At 41.0% G+C, this 22679-nt stretch overlaps 1 protein-coding gene across 5 annotated transcripts in view; it reads right to left on the reverse strand.

Annotated features, from left to right (window-relative positions):
• Positions 1-1281: 1281 nt before the first annotated feature.
• The window catches only part of LOC135798587 (hemicentin-2-like), a 120930-nt gene continuing 99532 nt past the window's right edge, over positions 1282-22679 (reverse strand). Inside the window, exons 7-15 of one of the 5 annotated variants that reach the window (XM_065311455.1) lie at positions 10856-11000; positions 9223-9353; positions 8980-9139; positions 5503-5796; positions 5040-5336; positions 4602-4925; positions 4036-4448; positions 3636-3938; positions 1282-3432 (exon numbers count right to left, since the gene is read on the reverse strand). In XM_065311455.1, the coding sequence (XP_065167527.1) occupies positions 3346-3432; positions 3636-3938; positions 4036-4448; positions 4602-4925; positions 5040-5336; positions 5503-5796; positions 8980-9139; positions 9223-9353; positions 10856-11000 (2154 nt within the window). In that variant the 3' untranslated portion in view covers positions 1282-3345. Of the gene's footprint in view, positions 3433-3635; positions 3939-4035; positions 4461-4601; positions 4926-5039; positions 5337-5502; positions 5797-8979; positions 9140-9222; positions 9354-10855; positions 11001-22679 lie in introns of all 5 variants that reach the window. The other 4 variants (XM_065311456.1, XM_065311454.1, XM_065311459.1 and 1 more) reach the window with 4 other exon arrangements.

Genomic DNA, 22679 nt, shown 5'->3' on the forward strand with positions numbered 1-22679 from the left:
ATGGACGGACCGAAGCAGTGGGCCTGTCGACCTGTGACTGTCTTATAACGACACGTGCCAAAAAATTTAAAAATCTGATCCTCCCCTGTTCTCTTCCTTCTATCTTCTCTTATTCTTTACTACTACTACTCCTACTTCTATTTCTCTGTTCTCGTTTCTCCACTTACTTTCTTACTTCTCTTATTGCCTTCACTTGTATTTCAATTTCTCATATATTTCGTTGCAATTCATATATGCAACCCAAATTACACCTGATATTTTTATATTTGAGAAAAATGCCTTCCATACCTGAGATTCGATCCGTGTCTGCTAGCATGCCAGCAGGTGCACGTCTCCACTCGACCACCGAGTGTTTTTATTATTAATATTTGATTCTTCTATTTATGTTTCTACTTTATTCAACTTTTTAAAAACAACAACACAAGCCTTAGCTATGTTGTACACGTTTCACGCACACAAGATTCATACGCAATATGATGTAAGACGCTTATCCTGGAAACGATAAAGAGGATATCACAAAGAAATGTGAATGCGATTGAAATTTTAAATTGTGTTTTATTAATTATATTAAACAATATATTTATTCTTTTTTAATAAATCGACGACTATTAAATTCCGTATCAGTTACCTTAAAATAGACGCAGCTCCAACACTACCGTTATATTGTGAACTCCATAATTCGGACACTCACAACCTTCTTCTCTATGCACCAATGTTGTGTACTGGTGTGAAAGTAATATTGAATCTAAGTTATTTTTAGGAGCAAAACGATAACCGTCAGCCGGCGAAACCACACACAAGCAAAGGTGCATAAAAATCAATCCGCAATTGACAAACACTCAACGCGTGCATCACACTTGTGAAACCTCGATGACGCCCGATACCGGTGCATGCCGTCTTTTGTTTAATAAATATTATGCAATTACTTAATAATGTTCTGACAAAACTAGTCGCGATGAACACGAACGATTCACTCGATGACCGGAATGGAACTGCACGTACATCGAACTGCACACAGCCAACGACGACTAACACGCGGTCACTATCAGTATTGTGATGCCAGCGGATATACAAAAAATTGTTTACAAAAATACACAGATTTTTGTTTTACTATGGCAGCACTACCTGCTTTGGCACTACAAGTTTTCTGTTTCTACGTAATTATTGAAAATGGTCGTTGACTCGAATTCGTTTTATGGCACTTCCTGATAGTTTAGAAGATGGTAGGCCCACGCTGATTGTAAAGGATGTCTTGAACTATAACAAATTTGAATAAAGGACTTGAATTTAGATTTTTCTATTATTTTTTAAATAGACAATTTTATGAATTACATATACATGATATAACACATAATATTATTTACAAATTCATGTTTGTTGTTTCGTCGTCTTGTCCACTCGCGTCTGTATAATATTCTTTTCTTAAATTGTTCTTCAATTATTACTCATGCGTTAAATATAATGACATTTTTATGTTACAATCATAAATTTCATAATAAACCATCTACATAATCAAAAAATCTTAGTTAGTAATAAAATCCATGTTACAAATATCATAAATCATAACTGTACGCCCGCTGTACGTCTTTTGTGACACTGCGGCCTAAAATAAAATTAAACGTAATCCACTTTCATTTCATTCATGAAGGCCACTTGAAAACTCGAAAGAATCGTTTCACTTTACATGTTTTATATATTATTGTCGATGGATGATTATGATCAACTTAAAAAACAAATTAAAGCGCACAACATATAATTTAATATGGCCAATTCTTAATCAGTATATTGGTGAAGTGATCGAATGAATGATTAACATTTACAGATCTTGAACGTGTACTTAATCCTTGAATGGCAGTTGAACATCAATGAACACCAATGAACATCATCGAATCACAAGTCACGCAATTTTAAGGTCTTGCATTTGATTCGTGCAAGACCTTAGAAGTAATCAGTGCGCGTGTAATGAATGCTGTCATGACACGCAATTATAATCGTAATCGTGTTACGCGCTTATAAAAAGTCAAATCAACTACCAGTACCAGTACAGAGTACAAGAGAGTACATTATAAATTACAATAAAATTTTTTACACTTCCTCACAGCGCGTGAAAACATTCACACTGTCAAAACTTCTCGAATTATTATTTATGTGTTTACTGCTTGAGCAAAATATGTACATATTTACATCCGTTTTTATCTCGTAACTGAGTCATATCGGTATCCCTTACTTCTTAATTTAATTATCCGCATTTGTTTACAAATTGTCCTCTTCTCTAATTTCATCATCTAATCGCCGTATCAGAACGTTAGAATAATTACTTACATTGCTGATTACTAAGAGTAGATGGTAATAATGTGAATAAATTATCGTAATCATTGTATCTTTACATTGTATGTTGATCTTGATTTCTGTTGCACAGAATTCTCAGAAATTTTCATTTCATATTGGACGGCAATCCAATTATAATCATCTGTCGCGGCAGTCAACTAAGTAATATAATAAATTAGTTTCTACTATAACAAAACAATACATAATGTCGATTGTTTTGCAATTGCAATACCAAAAATACAAAGGTATAGTCTTAAACTCTAATTCATCTACAAACTATGTATATAAATAATATATGTTAACATATGCATCAATAATTTGACCAACCAACAATTTTTTTCTATAGAATGCCAGAAAGAAACATTGCTATAACATTATAACATTATTATCAATGTTTCTTGCCATGTTTACAATTGTAATATGAAATCGTTTGCCCCCGCAGCTTTACAAATAATATCACACAATTTATAAATGTATCTTACACTATATTTTATGAATTAAGTAATTTTACTTAATTTATATTTAGTTCATCTTCATATATAATACATATATGTAATAATTTGAAATTAAGTAGAACTCTAATGAAAATATTCGTATTATAAATGAGTGTCTATTTTGTTTTATATATTAATTTTAATATCATATTTCAACAATTGAATAATTCTTTTCAATCAATCGTTGCTCAATCATGAGTATAATAATGAATTCACTATGTTTTTAGACTCAATGTGTTAATTGAAAGAAACAAATTCGGATTGTACGTCTTCAACTGCATAATTCGTCTCGTATTAATGTTATTTATAGAAAAAACGTCAAATTTGCCCACCATGCTGAGTATGATTGCCACATAGTATTAAAGTAGTGAAATCACGTGCACATCTTATAAAATCGTGACTTTTGATTGTTAAAACACACGAATGCATGACACAAAATGGCGCGGCGAGGCCATCTTGAATCTATGCGTCCTGTGTATAACGGCAGTCTTGAAACAACTTAGTGGAACTCGTGCTGGCTTGGTCAGAAGCGCGTCGCGGTCACAACGCGTGGTAACGTCGAAGTGATCATCGGTGTATTCCTCGTCGACTCCAGCAGCGGTTGCAGAGACTAGAAAACCACAAGAAACGAAATAAATACGATTGTGTGAATAAAATACAAGTAATACGCAAAGGAAACGGCAGGTGTTCTTGTAATAATCTTACTTAAGACTATGAGCTTACAGGAACAACTCTATGAGAATATAAGATAATGCCAGTTTGCGCTAATGAATTGTCTTGCCCCGAGGGAAGCAAGCGGTATGGTTGACTCACCGACGTGTCCCTAGGATGTATTAGAGGCGTCTCGGCGCTCATTCCGCCGTCGTGTATGTGCGTATCATCACGAATCGCACGCGGCATGTATGTCGGTAGGTGTTGCATGCCCTGGAAGGTGGACGGATGCGGGGGACTAAGCGGTTGCATGCACGGAGGCATCCGCTTTCCAATGTCGATCTGCGCGTACAACGTTGGTTCCTGCCGGCGAATCACCGACATAGGAATCGCCTGCTGGTTGTAGATGACGTGCGGCATCTGTTGATTCGGCAAAGATAATTCAGCGTAAGTGATTTCGTCCTTCTGAAAGAACCACAAGACATTCTATTTTCATGCTTCTACTTCTACCGTAATAAAAAATAATAAACAAATAAATTGAGTTTAAAAAATGGCGCCGTACCGTTTTGGAGTAATCATAAGGTCCATTCTTCATTTTAGGATTAGGACTTTGCATTCGACTGTACACCCGCATTGATGAGTTATTTAATCGCTGGAAGGCTCGCTCGTCTGCTTGGTAATCGTCCTCGCCGTTGCTCTGCGGAATGATGTCGGGATTCTTCTCCTCCAGGCTATCCACGCTGTCGTTTAGGTCCTTGTTGAGCGGCTCGGTGCTGGCCTTGTCGCCCCCGCCGGCAACACAGCGCCTACCAGCCGATGACAATCCTCCGTCGTCGTAATCCTTGTCATCACGATCTCCGCCACCGCGCATCCGGATTACAATGACGATAATAATTGCAACAAGGATCAACGCGCCAACGATTCCAATCAACGCGCCCAAGATGGGCGTGATATGAAGAAAGACGGGTGTGTAGGCTGCAAAAAAACCTACGATGAGTTGCCACAATGTTTTCCAATAGCATTCGAACACCACACAAACATAAAACACAAACATTAAAACCAAACCTAAACCCAGTAACCGCCACCACGTTTTAATTGCTGAATCTCCTTGAAATTCATTCCGCTTACCACCAAAGGTGCCACGTGCATTCGATGCGGGCGCGTATAAAATGGTTGCTTCACTAACAGATGTTTTGGACGCCATGGTACGAATAAACAGTAGAAGGCCATCATGTTCTTTTGGTAGTGAGGATATTGTAATTGTTTCTGGTGTTCCGGATGTGGCCGTTCCTAGTAGGACTCTACTGTTGGCATCGTACACGTGTAGAAGGTATGTCCAACCAGAATTTTTAGGAATTTGCGATGCCTGGCACTTGATTTGCAGGTAATACTGCGTCTGTTCGTACAGCTTACAATTTTCTGGAGGTATCGGCTTACTGGGACTTTGCTTATCTATATATTTCATTATAACATAAACACGATAAATATAAAACGGAAAATTCAAAGAAACAAATACGCGTAATTCCTAGTATTAAATATTTTATATTAATTTCATGATTTACTCACCGGTATGTTTTTCCGCCGATTTGGCCGTGAAAGCGTGTAATCGTGTCACCCTACTGCGTCCCTTAACGTTCCCAGCGTAGACCTGTATGTCAAACCCAGAGCCGGACTCCAACCCCGCGACACTGAAGTACGGCGTGCGTGAGGTGACGTTGCTGACCAGCTTGCCCGACTGCGTGTCGTACACCTCCATCACGAACTCCTGCTGGAGGCCGCCATCGAAGCCCTCGATGCACTCGACGTGCAACGACTCGACGGTCTGATTAAGGATGGTGCAGTTGGAAAGCGCGTCCGGCTTGCCTGTGGGCATACATGCGAAAGATATACGACCAGCTAGAGAATGTCCAACCCCCCAGTTTCAAAATTTACGACCTTGCCCAACGCGGGGGACATGGTCCGAGAATATTTCAATATACACAATGTCTCAAGAAATTTCATACTTAAAACCAATACAAAATATTTTTACCTGCTGGATTTATATAGAAAACACAAGGATCCTTCTGCACGCCTATTTCATTCTTTCCCCAACACAGCAAAGTCCCATAGTCCAGTTCGGTCATAGGGGTGTAAGCAGCAGTACTGCGTGTCTTTTCGGTGGCGACGTGACTCGCCGGTATGTCGATGGTCTCGGCGCTGTTGTTGAACTTCCAGATGAATTGCACGTCGGTGGGATTCGCCTCCAGCTCGCACGTGATGCGAACGATCTCCTGGCGCGCCGCCCCGTACACCTTCTGCTGACCAGGTCTACACACCGGCGCGTCTAGAATAATACAATTAACAATCAATATCCACCAAAACAGGAAACAGGATGTGTATATGTATACTTTATATCTACAACAAGGGAAGTTATTGCACTGCAATGCCATTCAGTTTTTGCTGCAGCGCAATGTCCTGCCCGCCAGCGCTGTAGCTCTAATTTGGCTGAAATATGCACAGCAAGACTACATTATATTACAACGGCAAGTAGCTAGCAAGTACTAGTGCGAGTAATACATAATGTATTGTACATAGCGCACGCCGGCAGGAAGGCGTAGCAGGGTCTTCGGCGGATGCGGGTTTGTAATGTAGTACGCATCGCGCGGCGGGCGAACATAAAATTTACATTTATTACGTCGAAAATGAGTTTGAACTTTCATGAATCACAAAGCTATGCGCATATATACGCGTGCTCTAATTAAAAGTTAACTTTTTATGTTATCGCTGCGCGCGCGATGCGCCCAGCCCGGGCGAAAGAGTGCGCGCTCGCTGTATTTTATTAAAATTACTCGTGTCGTGGCGGTTGGCGTGCATCGCTAATCAAGGAAGTCGTAAATTAACTTTTTTACGATATGCGAACGCCGCACCGCTTGAATTCGGTAAAAACCATGCGACTGCGACACTAATTAAAAGTTTTGTTCAACATCCAAACCCAAATATTAGACTGAATCTACTAGTTCACCTAACATAACAATTTTTCATGGACCACATAATAAGCCCTAGGGTAGTAAAATAGTTTTGCGATCAAAGGGCGGTAAAATTTTTGTTTAGTCCTACAGCTAGATGTTTGAAGGCTACATAACAAAATTAAGTTTTAATTGTTTGAATTTGAATAGGACTCGAAGTGCAATTACAATCGATGTTCATGATAATGGTGGTGGAGGCGTCGCGGAAACCCGCATCGCAATAATAATTAACATTAAAATTAACGACCGACCGCCGATAGATAACTAAGATTACAGTTAATTTCTGCGCATTAATTTCGACGCAATAATGTAATGTGATAATTACGCAGAGCGCACGCCGTGAACGACAAAAAGCAAATTAATTCTCCAATAATGGTGCCTATCACTTTACCACCAAACCAACCACCACTATTTTCAACCCTTATTAATAAACCCACACACAGTATTTTTGTATCTAGATAAAGTACACATGGCTTTTGTATAGGATTTGCAATATTGCTGAAAGTCAAAAACAAAATTCGATTTTGAAAATTTTATTTGCTGCCATATGCAGGTGAAAATAAACTGAAAAATGCGCGGTAATTGCATTCGCTGGCTGGCAGGCAGGCGGCGAGCAGGAGCGCGCGCGCGCCTCTTGTATTTGCAATTTTTCCAATTTGTCCCCGGGCGCACTCCGCTCGCCGCGACGTGTTTGCGCCAATGCGTCTTCATCTTGCGGGCGGAAAAAATCCTCGTCCTTAAAAATGGCAAAAGCGTGTGTCTCGCCCGCAGTGTGTGTATATAAAGTGGCTGATATAAGCTGCGAGCTCAGTGTGTTCACATATTCATATTCATATTGCTCTTGCCGTTTGTGCAAAGAGGAGGATGAGCAAAAAACCCTGCTACTCCCGGAGAAATAACAAATTTCCTTTCGGCATACATACTCACAAGCAGCACACCGAAAGCCAACTAGTGTGTGGGCTGTCAAAACTGAATTTCCGCGCGCACATAAATCAATAATTTCCCATTATTGCTTCTCGCGTGCTGGCGATTCTTCTTGTCTCCGAAAGTCTGCCTGTTTGTTGTTGCGTTTGCGTACGTGGCTTTTTTCGCTCGTGAATTTCGAGTGCGAATAATGCATGCGCGCGCGTCTGCGGTGGAAATTGCGATGGAGGCGGCGGAGACTCGATCGGGAAGCATAAGCGCGTGCACGCGATCCATCTTCGCGAGTGTGTACTCAATAAAGAGTTCATAAAAATGTAAAATTGCATGTTTGACTTCCATATAGTTGAAGCAAACAGCGCATAAACTTAAAAAAATTCACCGTATTTTGATACTACTGCACCTCAGCTATCATTTCAAATAGTATGAAACGTTTGACAGCTGTCATAAATATAAATAGCTATTATTTGAGGTTATGTTTAAAATTTTACTAAAAACCCTGTTATGATAAATCAAACACCTGTATAGTATATAAAACACACAAAAAATCACATCCCCTATTTATAAACATCCCCTTGAGGATAAAAAACATCGTGTTTGTATGCACGCGTCTCCCTGACGTACGCGGCAAAATTTTCCACCCCCTTTCGCACATTCCTCGTGCACCTCGGGACGGGCCATCCCTCACACATTGTGCTCGTCTCAGCCATCGTAATGTAAACACGTCCGATATAACTACCAGCCATAACGTCACCGTCGCCGCCGCTGTGGCCGATATAAGCAAAAAGTTAAAAATGAGCAAAGAAGACACATCGTGTATGTTTATCCATGTTTACGTATGATTGAGAGTCCAAGTTGGTGCGAAGTAAACTCCACTCCACCGGGCGTTCGTTCGAGGGAGTGAAGAAGCACACGATATATCTAGGGTGCGGTAAAGAAGTCTGAGGGTGTGGGTGGGCAATGTGCAGCGCGCGACTGGCAAACACATTCATCATCTTATTTTGGACACGCGAATGGACAGGCTCTTAGGAGCGCTTCCTGCGCTTCGCATTTCTTCGCGTTTCTTTGCCCCCAAAGTGGTCTCCACTCCTAAAACGCGGGCGGGGTGTGCGCGCCGAGGACGCTAGACAATTCTGAATGTCGCGACAGAGTCACCGAGTGAAGAGTTATGCCAGTCTTTTATATCTCGCTCTTTTTGCAAGCTCGAGTATCATCCCTCAAGATTTTTGAAGACGTTGAGGAAGGGAGTAATGCAGCACTCGGATAATTTCATCGTCAGAAATGCTGATCATTCAATTTGGATGCGAGAAGTGGGAATTTTTGAAGAATCATGGTTTGATGGTGTATCATACTAGTTAAACCGCAATTATAAGCGCTTTGAGCGTGTTGATTAATAGTATTATGATGACTTGTTAAGTTTTAAGGACCAGGGACGTAACTATAGGGCGCTAGGACTGAAAATTTTCTGAGCCCATAAAGAATTTCACAAAAATTCAGAATTTTCAATCCGTTCCTTTCTATCACTTTTAGTTTACGAAATAATCGCAATAAAAATATCGAAGAAAATGAGATGTACTTACATTTGACGTTCAGATCCACAGTGTTGCTTTCTCCATCTCCTTCCTGGTTGCTCCCAATGCAGGTATAGGTCCCCGCACGTGCTCTGGTCACCGATTGAAGAACCAAACTTTGATTGCTGACAATTGTCCCTGCTTGGGCGTTACTAAACAAAGTTTTACCCTGAAACACAGCATAATACAAGTATTATTCACATTTGTGATACTAGTGTTGAAACCTATGAATCCTCCCTCACAAGTACTTACATTATGCCTCCAGCTGACTTTGTAAACCCACGGATTAGACTTGATGTTGCACTCGAAGTAAACATCAGCTCCCTCACGAATGACGCTACCATTTAAATTACTACCCAGCTCGAGGGTCACTAGTGGAACATCTGCAATCCAAATAAAAATGTTGTTAAAAATCTAAAATAAAATGTAATACTGATGGCCCCAGCTCCAGTTTGGTTAACTTCATGTCGCATCGTCGACGTCCTGCGGCGTGCTCGCGGGTTCTGGCGGAATTGGAAAAGTTTGTCACACACACGCGGCGACCAACACCTAAGTACACAGCGGCGGTGGTGGCGGCAAGGAGACAATGTAATCTTCCACCCAAAGAGGATACAAAGGATTTCGCTCTTTGAGTTATCGACATCGTCGTTTTCGTCGTGCCCCAACGCTGCCGTCCCCACATCCGCATCCACTCGGATGCGGCCACCGACCGCCGTCGCGCCGCAGCCACAGCCGCCGACGTCGATGCTGATGGGTAAGTAAAGACTCCTTGGCTGCACCGCGCGCTTCCTCTGCCTTCGTTAACGAACAAACTAATAACGCGACCAGACAAGCGCAGACCATACACGAGCGCCGTTCTGACAAATCCTAACCAAACTTAACAATTACCGTAAATTTACGTACTTGTTCGAAAAGTTTCATCGCATAAAATCTCACATTTTAAATATATATTGTTTTAAAATGAGTTTAATATTTTGTTGTGAGATGTTGTGTGCAAGGACCCAAACTATTTTAACTAACAACCAACAAACAAGCCGTAGCCGAAGTGGCGCACAACTTCGTAATATGATAATAAAGTATCCGGCTCTCTATATATCGGAGGCGGTTGCGGCGGCGCACGCCAAGTCCATTATAGTTTTAAATTGTAATTAGTTTAAGTGTGCTGTGAATTTCACCAAGTTGAGAGTACGGTGCGGTTAAACTAAACTAATATGCAACAAAAATCACAGCAAACAAAAAAGAAGATAAAATACCCGAACTTTTAGCTGGGGACCTAAATAAATACGTGGAATATAGGTTAGGAATGAGCCCAACCGTCCAAAAACGCACTTAGCGTAAAAAATAGTGTTCCATTTGCTAAATTAATATAAATACCGCAAAACTTTCGCCTCCACGTGGGGACGTAATGGCAAAAATGGCGAAAAAGAATCAAACACAATTCACTTAAAGTAACAAAGGAAGCAAATTCATCCTGTCGAATGGCTAGGCTACCTTCGACGTTGTTATTGCCGGGGTGGCCACCGGCCGGATGACAAAAAGCGCAAACTTTTCCCGCCGCACGGTGCCGAAAAGTTTCCGATAGGAAGCCAGTGGAACGCGGTTCAGTTTAGCGAACGATTTCGGCCCCAGAAACTTTTCCGCCGAGAAAGAAAAACAAAAAAATCAGCAATGTCAGAGCAAACAAGCACTCTTTCGGATTTTAACTTGATCAAGTCAAGATGTAAAAAAAATTAATCATAGCACATGTTTAAAGTTCCACATTGCGACGTTTAATTCGGATCGAATCTTTGGGTCCCGCAAGCAGCAAACAAAAATCAACTTGACGAAGAAAGTACTTTAAAGAGAGGCTAGCGTAGGAGGAACGGATTGATGTGGAGAAACTTACGATGTATATCGAGTTTCCAGCCATCCTCGATGCCACTGTCGGGTATCTCCTGCAGCTGACCACGACAGGACAAATATTTGCCGCCGTCGTCCACCGAGGGCACGAACGTCAGCACACTGGTGGTCGTGTTGCTGTCCGGACTCGTCTGAAACAAATAAAACGCCAGAATAAATACGCGCAAGCACACGACTTCAAAAACTTCACTACACTACACGAGAGAATAAGTCTAGTCCCGTCAAAGTTAAGCGCTAGCGAAAATAGTCAAAATGGCAGCGGGGACGCCGAAGAAAAGATTAAAGCAAGATCGTATCGCGGAACGCAGCTGGAAAACCAAACGCAGACGAAGAAAACCCGCTTTTTATTTAGTTTTCGTGTGTATTTAGACACTCCTCATGACTATACCAAGTGTCACAAGTCAATAAACCGTGATTTATGCAATCAATTTGATGAATCTGACAGGATTAACCTTGCGGTTAAGAAAGCAATTTTGAATTTTTAAATTACATTTCTAAAATTAGGGAAGTTTTTCGTTTCGGCTTGTTAGCAAAAGGCTTCAACACTTTGTATAAATTTAAACAGCATTCTGTGACAGAGAATTCGAGCGCTGGCCTCCAGGCCCGGAATCCGGAAACTAATAAAAATGCAGAAAAACTCATTTGGAAGTTTTTCTCTCATCGTCTCTCGTTGTTGTTGTCGCGCCGTGCCGTCGTTTCGCGCTGCTTGTTTAACACTCTGCGAGTGCTTTTGACATTCCCATTTTAACGCTCACTTCATTGCAATCGCAGCGCGAAATCTCACAACCTTCACGACTCCTACAGCTCCCAAAACGCACATGACACCATACTCTAAGTCTGGAGTATTTCGTGTTTACACAAATTTATTTACTATATCATGTAGCAAAAGGCGTAAAACTTTGTTACCTGACTCCAGAAATAAATGTAAGTAAAAATTATTGACTTGCAGTTTAATTACCAATTACCACTTTATGAAATAACCAGCAGAACGAAGCAATGCCACAGAGAAGTAGCGTAAAACAACGTCGTTGTAATTTCCGGTTTGGGAGCCGCGACCGCGTTTAACGCCTCGGGGCACCTTGCAGCGCCATTTTGTAATTGTGCCAGTTTGCCATTTATATTGCATTTTAATCGCGTCTCGCTTCTATCCACCAACGACGAAACATCGTAACTTAAATTTACTCTTGCACCATACTGCGTTTTTATTCTTTCTATTTGCAAAACAAAGAAATATAAATTGCGTGCATAAAAAGTTGCCTATACTTAGAGCTATATATTTAAACTGAGTGTTCGAAATAACAAATGTTCCCAGGTTTGTTTTCGTTGTATCCGAGTACTTTGCGTTCGTGGAGATTGTATAAACAAATTTCGAATAAATTTGAATAAAATCCATTTCTGCCAGGACATACGCTCAATATATCGCGATATTATTTCGTGTCACGCGACTGCTCGCAGTCTCTTCCAAGCATTTGCGAGACCTGCGTGCGCCCGTTCACCTAATATAAATGAAAAATAGAAAATCGGAGTTAAAGTTAGATCTTTTGCGCAGAGGCGGACGTGCCGGGCGTCGGCATTGTCGCGCGTCGGGACGCTTTCCTCGTACAATGCCGCGCCGCCGATTGAAAGGCGGACACGTCCGGGATATATTCGACGAAATGGGAAAATAGCATTTCCGGTTGCCGGCAAACTACACATCCATCTTGTGGCCATTGCAATGCAAGTGCATCCCCGGACTCAAAAAACAATCAAACAAATATTAAAGTAATAAACAGCGATGCAGGTTATGTCACAGTCGGTGTTGGTTTAGGCTAGGTTATGTTATTACACTGGCATTGATTTTAACAAGCGTTTTTCATTGCATTCTCGTTGTTTGCTGACTGGTATTTACGTGGGCCGCGTGATATATTGAGTGTTGGCGGTTTTTTTTACTAGCGGTCGGTATGCGCAAAAGGCGCATAAAAATTCCATCCGCATTACCGTCACGACCACACCGCCAGCACGCGCGCACGCCTCGCACAATAAACTCGTTCCTACATAATAATTCTCGTTTGCAAGAATGCAAAAACCACCACAGGAATTCTGGTATTCGCCGCACAAACAAAAGAAAACAAATTCAGCCAACATAACCTATTGTATCATAACCTAACTTTACAACCATTTGGATTGGCTATTATTGGTGCAATATTCTTGTTGGTATTTAATATATATCCGTTTATCAGTTGATCGGAGATCTGGAAATCATGGAATTAAGGAGCATCGAATATAGAATCGGTACGTGCCGGCGATGTAATCGATACAATCGCGCGGCGATATTTATTAGATCGGGTCGCGTCCGGGTCGGGCGGTCGGATTGTCGGCTGGGTCGGTGGCGGGCGGCGGCGGCGCTCGACTTTCCTTATCATTCATTCGCCTCGTTCGCTCGCCCGCCTGCCGCCATTAACATTTCGCGCGCGCCACCACCATAATTCTATCTATTCCCCAGTACATCGATATAAATCAAGCGAATAAACAAACGACAAGCGCAAGAAGCCGCGCCAGCTGAAAGGTACAACTTGACAAATTCACTTTATACTTTACACAAAACCCACACAATCTCAATAAACAAATACTGATACAGATATGACTTATTTTCCATTAAAAAGATTTATTTTCTTTTTACTTTAGAAATGAAACACTTTGTAGATTGTGTATCGTTGCTGTTGTGGGCCCCTGGCGAATATCGTTCAAACCGTCGTCGTGACTTTGTGAAATCGAAACGATTCGACAGTTTGCGTCCGGATTGCTAATGTTGGATGTGGAGGTAGGTGGTTGATAGAGGTAGAGTTAGAGGGTTGGAAAATGTGGAGTACGCAAGCAACAGTGACCAACGTCCGGCGCACGAAAAGAAGTCGTAAACCTTTCGCAACCCTTGTTCGAATTGAATTTATTGCGGACTGTCGCTTGTTTCAATTTCAATTTTTATCACCTGGAAAATACAATTTCACTACCTACACACGGGATGGCATTCTCAGGCGGTGGCTATTTGTTATTTTTACGGGAGTTCAATTTACTGCGCCGCGCAGAACTGGCGGACAACACGCGATATCACGGAGAATTTACAACTAATAATTTTTGATATTTTATGGCAGACAATATATACTCGCCATTTATTTCACAATATGATTGGCGATTATGCGCATTGTTTGTGCTGCATAAATAACACATTTAATGCCTCCAGTGAAGAATCAAGGTCTAACAAGTGCAAAATCAGGTTTTTTCTTGAAACAAATTTAATTTGTCAAATAAATTTTGTTGTGAATATGATTATGATGAATTAATTATAGAAACAATTGGCAATTATCTTTCCACGTGTTCTACTTGAATGTACAGCTTCCAAAACACCTTCCAAAGTGATTTCAACCAAAAGTCCAGTTTAGATGCAATCAACTTTGAAGGATATCGACAGCAGCACCTCACACAAGTTCCATCTCAAAGCAAAATCAGCTTTGTCCTTGGACGTCTTGGTCCTTTGGACTTTTCGTCATGTCAACCGCAAGTCAATAAAACCATGACGTGCGGACGCGGCGGCAATTCCGCAAGTTTAATAGACTTTCGGAGCCAAAGCGGGCAAAGGATTGGGCGGACGATCGGGATCCCGACGCCGGGTGTAAGTGCGCGCGACGGTCGCAGAGATTGGATCCAATTATTTGTTCGGCGGGATTATTTCGCTAATAATTATCCGGCGTGCGAGCCCGGAAGACCCGGAAAGCGGCGCGCAACGCCTCTCGCAATACCCTCCGGAGGATATACTTCTGTATGAGCGGAATCCGCTCGGTGCAAAAATAAGGGTTGATAACTTTAATTTAACGATTTTGATTTTTATTCCCCTCTGCATTTATATTTTTTATCACCTAATCGTATTTGTATTTATTAGCGGCGTAACGAGCATTTATTATACTTATTAAAATTCGGGGAATGTTGTGGGTGGAAAATTGCATTGCGAAACTCGAATGGGACATGTTGTGTAGAGCGCGAACAATAAATGAGCCTTTTTTATTATACGTACGACACGGACAAATTTCCATAAACGCACGAGCGCGTGAAAAAAAATGTTTGTCGCATCGTTTAATGTCGAATGAAATTTCGTCCTCGTCGTTCTACTGTAGATATTTATTGCAACTTTATATCAAAATTTTCTTATGTATTTAATTTTTACTGAAATTGTCAAAAATTTTAATCATAGTATTGATCCAAAGCAGATGTCTGATACACCGCGTAGACTATGAATATTATAGTAATGTTTGCACATTTTTGAATAAATTTGCCGAAAATCAAGCCGACACCATCCGCACACATCGCCTAAATATTTCAGCGTTTCGCGTTTCGGAAATTTCCCCGCGTAGGTAATTTGCCCGAGAAGAGAGCGTGTGTTTAATGTTGTAACACGTAATGTTGTATCCGTCGAACCACCAAACCTTTTTCATATTATATTCCAACATTTTCTTGCTGCCATGCTGTTAACACCGCAACCACCAAAGGATAGGCAGGGTACAGATTGTACCAGCACAGCAACCCCTCCAATTTGTTTCTGCGCATGTTTACACGCATACATATTTGATTTTTTACACGACTATGATTTTTTTATCATAAAGTCATAATTCATCCTTCATTCCGGATACGTTTTCCACTTTGACTGCTAAAACGTGCCACGGCGGTGGATAAAAACAAAATAAATATGAAAATATATCAAATAAATATACGCATACGTTCATAAAGTTGTAAAATGAATGCGCACCAAACTTGTTTCACGACGTGCTTTAATATAACCTTAAAATCGCACGCCATCGACACCATTTTGACAGATGTCAATTTAATTTGCGGTTATATGGCGGTACTTTTTGCTCGTGCGCATATTTTATGATTAATTTTGCTTTAGAAAACAAGTTCAAAACGCAATTTGATGTATTTTACGAGGACATTATCAGTCACAGTCGGGCAATCCAATTTTCAGATGTGAATATATTATTTATTTTTATTCGCTCACTTTTATATTTCATTTTTTACGTGTGAGTCGTAAAAAGTTTGGTTTAGTTTTGTGGATGACATTTTCTAACATCAAAAATCTAGAAAATTACAAAGATGCAATTTTAAAAGCAAGAGACGAATGTAAAATTCAAAAATCTAAAATTGATGCAAGTTTTTCATGAAACAAAAGAACAAAAATACTGTTTATTCTGCTTAAGATTTAATTAATTGAGGAAAACTAAATGTTCTTGTAAAAAAATTGACAGGAAAATAGTGCGCAGTGAGTAAAATTTTTAGGACGAACATAAAACACGAAATTGTATGAAATTTTAAGCAGTAACAAGCACTTTCGGTGAGACTTTTGAGACTTTTCGAGGCACTCGACGGTCGTCTGGAACTGTGGGGAGAGAGAAAGTTTCACGACGCAGTGCTCTTCATCAAATTGTCGAGCATCCTCCCAGCCCGCAACCGCCGGAGAAAATTAAAATATCACCACAACCTCAAAGTTTTTGCATGTTTTTCTAGTTTATTCATTGAGGAACTAACAAACCACGCACCTACACCTACCTACAAACTCACATAGACCAAGAGACAGGACAGGACGCGAAGAAATTCAGCAACGTTTGCGACAGTTTTTCGTATGGCGGCTGAGCAACGGGCATAATTTAGGTTTTATGAGGTTAAAGCGGTCGCGTCGCACAGCGAATTTTTTTGCATTTTTAATAGGAAAGCGGCGCTGTGCGTCGACGCGAGCGCCGTTTTTCACAGTTAGTCGCTTTTTGCGCGATAATGTACACATCCACGTCGAGGTGCAGCAAGAAATTTCAGAAATTCAGCAAGAAAACCCTGAGCCAGCGCGCCGGCAAAACCCCAAGCTCGGGGGGCTACACGTAAAAAATAAAAGAGAAAAACCCATGTGAACAATTTAAACTTTCCAAATTGGCTCGGGCTCTCTGCGCACGAGTCTCGCTCATTAACGACCAAAAAAATTCACTACAGGACAAACCAACTTGCTGCTGCCAGATAGAATTTAAAGTTTTAAAATTACGATGTTTGTTTTGCATTTACAGAATCCGCCATATTCTTTCAAAAGTCTTAAATGTGACGTGCATGACCCAGTGACATTTCTGCTCTGAAATTTATAACGGAATAAGTTATCAATTTATTTTTTACAACTTTTCGCTTCTTTCCCGAGGGTCGCAATTCCAGAAATTTAGCAAATAATAAATTCCTATTCTTATGTAAATTTTGCGTAATTCCTCTGCAAAAGTCTAAAATATAAAGTGCGCTCGTTGGCCGCTTGTGCTCGTTCAAAGAACGCACAAAGCGCGCAAACGTAATGCTCGTAATAATAACCGCAAGTATGTTGTGCATTTTCAAATGTTTCCTTCTCATGCCGCTGCCGGCTGCCAAAAAACAACATAAAAATGCAAATAAAACTATGTACAAAGAACTATTTCTGAAATTGGATGCATATATTCACAGTTATGAGTTGCTCGCATGAGAATTGACGATTATTTTAAATTTTCCCGTAGTTTACTTCGGTAATTTCAGTGTAAAATAAATTATTTACATGACTGACATCTAAATGTGCAATTTTTATTGATAAATCTAAATTTTAATTTAATTTAATCTTGCATTTGAGTCTATTAACTTTAAAACAATCAGATTTATGCGTTGAATGTTTTAAATTTAGCATTGTGCAATTGCGCAACTTCACATATCCTCTCAACACATATTGGTGTGCGTGGCGCGTTTGCATTCGCATCCAGATTTATTATTGCGGGTCCCGCCGGCGGCGGCGACTGGGACGGCGACGTCTCGCGTGCGCTGAAACTATTTTCCAGACGAGTGTTTCGCGTTCGCTCGTTTGCTCGCCGGAGTGGTGCCGGCAACCGCGACCGGCGCGACGACTCTATAATTTAGCGTAATTTAATTTAATATTTCGGCCCACCTCCCACCCACTACCCATCCGCGACCGCCCGAACGTGAAATAGATGAAAAATTTGTATGTATGCTACACTGCGCTGCTTTTATTATGTACGCGGTCGCGGTGTATTTGCACTGCGCACATTTTCCGCTTTGTTGGGTTTAAAAAGTTGTTTCATTACCATGCACCACTCCTCAAACCTCAAGCAGACATAACTGCGAGTTCTACGACTCACTGCAGAAAAGTTTAGAGAAGATGCAATTTTCTACTCTTTTTCTAGGCTATTTTCCTTAAATAATAGCTTTAATGTAGACAACCCACATTACAGGCATACAATTAAATTTCTTAGTTGCAGTTTGGGAAACTTTCATTTCGATAAACCTAAGTTTCATAATTCAGTTTGTTTGTGATAAAGATGTGAGAGCTTAGCGGGGGTGGAAATTTTAGTTTGAAGCTTTATAGCAGCATGAATATTTTTACGTCTTGTCTGATAACCGCAAACATTGATCGCAATGATTCTCACTTGGCCGCGAGCATGTTCGATCGGCGATGGTTTAGTGCTACTTTACTAGAATTTTCTCCATTACCATCTCGCATTCCGTCTACTCTACTCACTAGTAATACATGTCGAGTTCTTGCATTACCATCCACATACAGGGTGTCCCAAGTATTAAAAATCAAAGTATATGCAAAAACAACGCGTAAAAAGTTGAGATTTAATTTAAAATTTAATTTAATAGATAGGAAATTAAATTAAACACCCTGTATATTATATTTAAACTATACTCTTACTAGCGGGCGTATATAAAGCACATCCTTATCGATACGGCGCGCTTAAAAGTTCATGTAATGGCCACTTTAAACTTTTGCCAAAAAATCAAACGGCGAGGGCGGTTTGGCAGGGCGGCGGCCTCAAACCCGCGCCGATGAAGTCCGGCGGCGGCTGCCATTACGCGCTCTGGATGGCTGCCGCCCATTACGAGGAGTATTTGCTCGTGCTACAGACACCGAGTTGTGGGCTGCTTCTGAGGGTGGCGGATATATGAGTGCCCGAACGGTTGCCAGGCGAAGCCATGAGTTACGAATTTTGAACGGAATTATTTTAATTTATTTATGCAACCCAAAATAATACGTCATAAAAAGTTTGCTTAATTTTATCATTTCTGTTATTTCCGATGATGAAATGGGATGAAATATGAAACTTCATAAAAATTACATCAAAAGTCAAAAGTTACAAATTGAAATCACAGAATATCAATTTTTCCCGATGCCTGTCAGAGATGGCTGGAGATAACTCGCGTACATGCATATGAATGTCGTATCATCAACGTCCGTGCAATTTGCAAAGTCGTCGAGCGAAACTTTTCGATATTTCGATAATACGCGCGCAGCAACCGAGGCGCCTCCACCATCAGCATCGATAGAAATAAGTTAGACGCGCGGCTGCCTCCCGCGCCGCCCACGCCGCTCGAAATTCAAACACAGCGAATCTCGGCGTCTCGCAGCGCACGAGCAACGAGAGACAGAGCGACGGCGGCGTGGGTTTTATGTAAGTAGTAAGTAAGTATATATGATGTTCGAAATGTAGAATTCCGGTGGCGCTCGAGTCTCGCAGTTGGCGAAAATGTAAATTTCCGAATTGATTTTATGCACGCTGTGCAAAAATGCGCGCGCCTGAACTTCTCTCGTCGCAAATGCGAGTAAATTGCAAATAAAACCCGAATCGTTACAGCCGCTTCGATGAGAAGCGACATGGCACTAAAATGTTAAAAATTTGCGGCGCAAAGATACACATACACGGCGCGGTGAGCATAGTTGGCGATCGTATAATGAATATGAAACGAATGTGACTGCACCGGAAAACTCCCGATGAGCAGAATGAAAATTTATTGAAATGCATGCGCTGCCACGAACTATGTGAGCCTCATTATCGAATAAAACTTTTATTACTACATTTCATACCATGATTAAATTGTTTCTCGGCGTTGGATTATTCATGGTAGCTCTTATTTATGCAACCAAATTTACACCAACATAGGTGTTGCTCAAATAATGTAATTGCTTAATAAAAACTTGCGTGTAGGTGTTTATAACTTTGTTGCTTGTTCGCGTCGTGTACTTTTTTGACACTTGTCCACGTTCTTGATCGACACAAACACGCACACACGCCGTGCACAGCGCCATTGATAAATGACGAAAGTTTTTCACTTTAGCATTGGCGCGCGTAGTATCATTATGACAACAATGACGCGCCCGAGTATAAATTTCCATTTAAGAGAAGCGTCGCGTCTCGTGGGCGACACAACTTTTTGCCAGGACCGCGGGCGAGAAGGCGAGGACTATTACGTGATGTGTACACAACGTACACGCGAAACGTAATCATAATAATAACACAAGACGAACGACACTAGAAAATATTCTTTTCTTTGGTGAGTCATTGAGAAAATGACACAAATGCTCTCACAACGAAAAGAAAACAATATTTCAAGTTTTTATATATAAAAAGTAGTTATAATAATAATAACGCAACCAACATTGCAATCACTCGTCACTCAAAAGTGTAATAAAATGTTGATTCAATTTTTTCGTGCAGTGAAATTTCTCCGCTCGCGAATATAACTTCTTTCCGCTGGCGTATTTCGCGGAAAATTCTTAACTTGCATATATGAACATGTTTATTGCATTATTTGTGCTTATGGCGTAAACACAGCGTTCCCCCGGATGGTCCTCGAACAAACTTCCGCTCAAGATGAAAGTCTAGCAGACGAGAGTGGTACGTACGTACGATATGTCGGTCTAAGCAAGTTACAAAGATTTGCAAAACATGGAAAATGTTGCGGTGGTGGTGCACGATGGAAAAATAAAGTTTGCGTGAGTTTAATTAGTAGCAGACGCGAAATTCTTTGATGTTTTGTTTTCGGTGAGTAGCTGAGAAATTGTTTAATGTAGGCCAACCAAATTACATTACCTATAGAACGCATCACATAACAAACAAGAGAGCGTTCCAACATAGGCAACCATATCTACATCATCGCGTTTTCTTCTATCTTCCGCACAACACAAGTGATAAAAACGTGTTTGTGTGCTCCAGAGAAATTGTATTGAAAAGTGCGCAACACGTCGGAGTGGGCGAGGGTGAAATTTCAATATGCGTAATCGAGTTTCGGCGGCGGCAATTCGATTACGCCGCATGACGACCGATGACGATGCGAAACGCGCTCAAAATGTTTCGACGCAACGCGAATAAGCAATATAGTCGATACGGAAAATACAAACATGCACGTATGAGGGTGGCGCACACAATGCGCGCAAATCGCAATGATATTCAATAAAATGAACAAATATTTGTTGTAAATATAGATACGCAATTGTGTTTTCCTTTAAAATATACTCAAAAACAAATAAAACGACATCATTGCTGCTTCTATAAGGGTAGGCAGCACAAATGTCACAATTTCAATAGGACTATGAATATAAGGTCGTATAATAACAAACGGAGGCGGCAGTGTAGGCGAGCGAAACAAGAAACACGTGGAGGAGGATTATGCCGACAGCAGCGGCGACGACCTTTTTGCGTCATTATAAGTGTAATTAAATGGGTAATAAATCAAACGACGACCGAAACATTAATGACATTCCCCTCCATTCGACTTAAATAGTGTGTGATCTTCTCGGCGACATCGAAATATGGTTTTATTATGCTGAACTTTTCCGAAAAGTTCACGAAGAAGTCTCATAAACTGACTTTAGATGCCGCTAAACTGAACATTTTATATCGCTACATGCAACCCAATGCACACCTAACCAAACATGAGCGTACCTTGAGGCTAACCCGATGTGAAATGATGAGCGCGCGTTCACTGCACGCTTCGAAAAGAACATGACCGAGGATGAGAGCGAGGCGAGACGAGAGCTTTATAATCGGCGCGCGAGTATAATAATGGAAGGAAAGAGGTTTTGCGGCAGGAGGCAATCTTGTTGGTAATTTCCGCCCCGAAATGTTGAAACTCCCACAAAGCGATCGCGCATCGGCAGAAGTTGTAAAAGGACGCCGACGGCTGAGGCAAGGAAATGCGAATGTCCTACCGCGCGCGATTGATGGAGGCTTTGTAATTTATTTTCATTCTAAATTCCATCAAATGCGTTTCAGTGTTTCGGCGCGCGGGTAATTACGGCGAGAAATTGCCACAAAACGGATAAACAAGACCCGCACCAACTTGCCGATGAAATTAGAAACATAACCGAAGCTTTTGAACGGTTTTTATATTCGGAAAAGCGTAAAAGTTGGCCGAAAGCACCGAAAAATACAATTTTTGTGCAGAGTGTAATAAATCCATATCAATGTTGCAATTAGCACCTGCTAGTCCAAAACGACCTCGAAACAGTAATAATCTACATGTACCAATAACCCTTTTTCATGCCTAACCCTTGTTTTGTTCAGTGCTTAATTTCTGCTGGGGCTGTTATTCATTTTTCAGCAATTTTCCCACAAATTGGACCATCCGCAGGAGGATGAAATATCAACCCCCAGAGAGGAATTATCACTTTCATCAATATATTAATTTTTAATCCGTCCCACATCAAATTATACATCCTTCTTGTACTTTAAGCCCCGCCCACTTTTTTGACACCTTGGGGCGGAGCCTAAAATTGTTCTCTCATTGAATATTCACGTAAATTAGGATGTTTTAAGCAGAAATTTATTGATTCGGAAATTTACGTTTTGTAAAATTGAAAATCCAACATTTTGGGGCAATTAAACCAGCCCGTGTTGCAGACGCCCCCCGCACTCCTAGCTCGTATTTTATTTCCACCTCACCATTAACCTGAGATTTACAGCCCACCCCCCTGTTCACGTTAAGCGCGATGCTGACAA

Source organism: Atheta coriaria, unplaced genomic scaffold, assembly GCF_025399875.1.
Source record: "Atheta coriaria isolate IRGN ID8LTWV9N9 unplaced genomic scaffold, Caltech_Dcor_3.1 hic_scaffold_9_pilon, whole genome shotgun sequence".
NCBI classification, from domain to species: domain Eukaryota; kingdom Metazoa; phylum Arthropoda; class Insecta; order Coleoptera; family Staphylinidae; genus Dalotia; species Dalotia coriaria.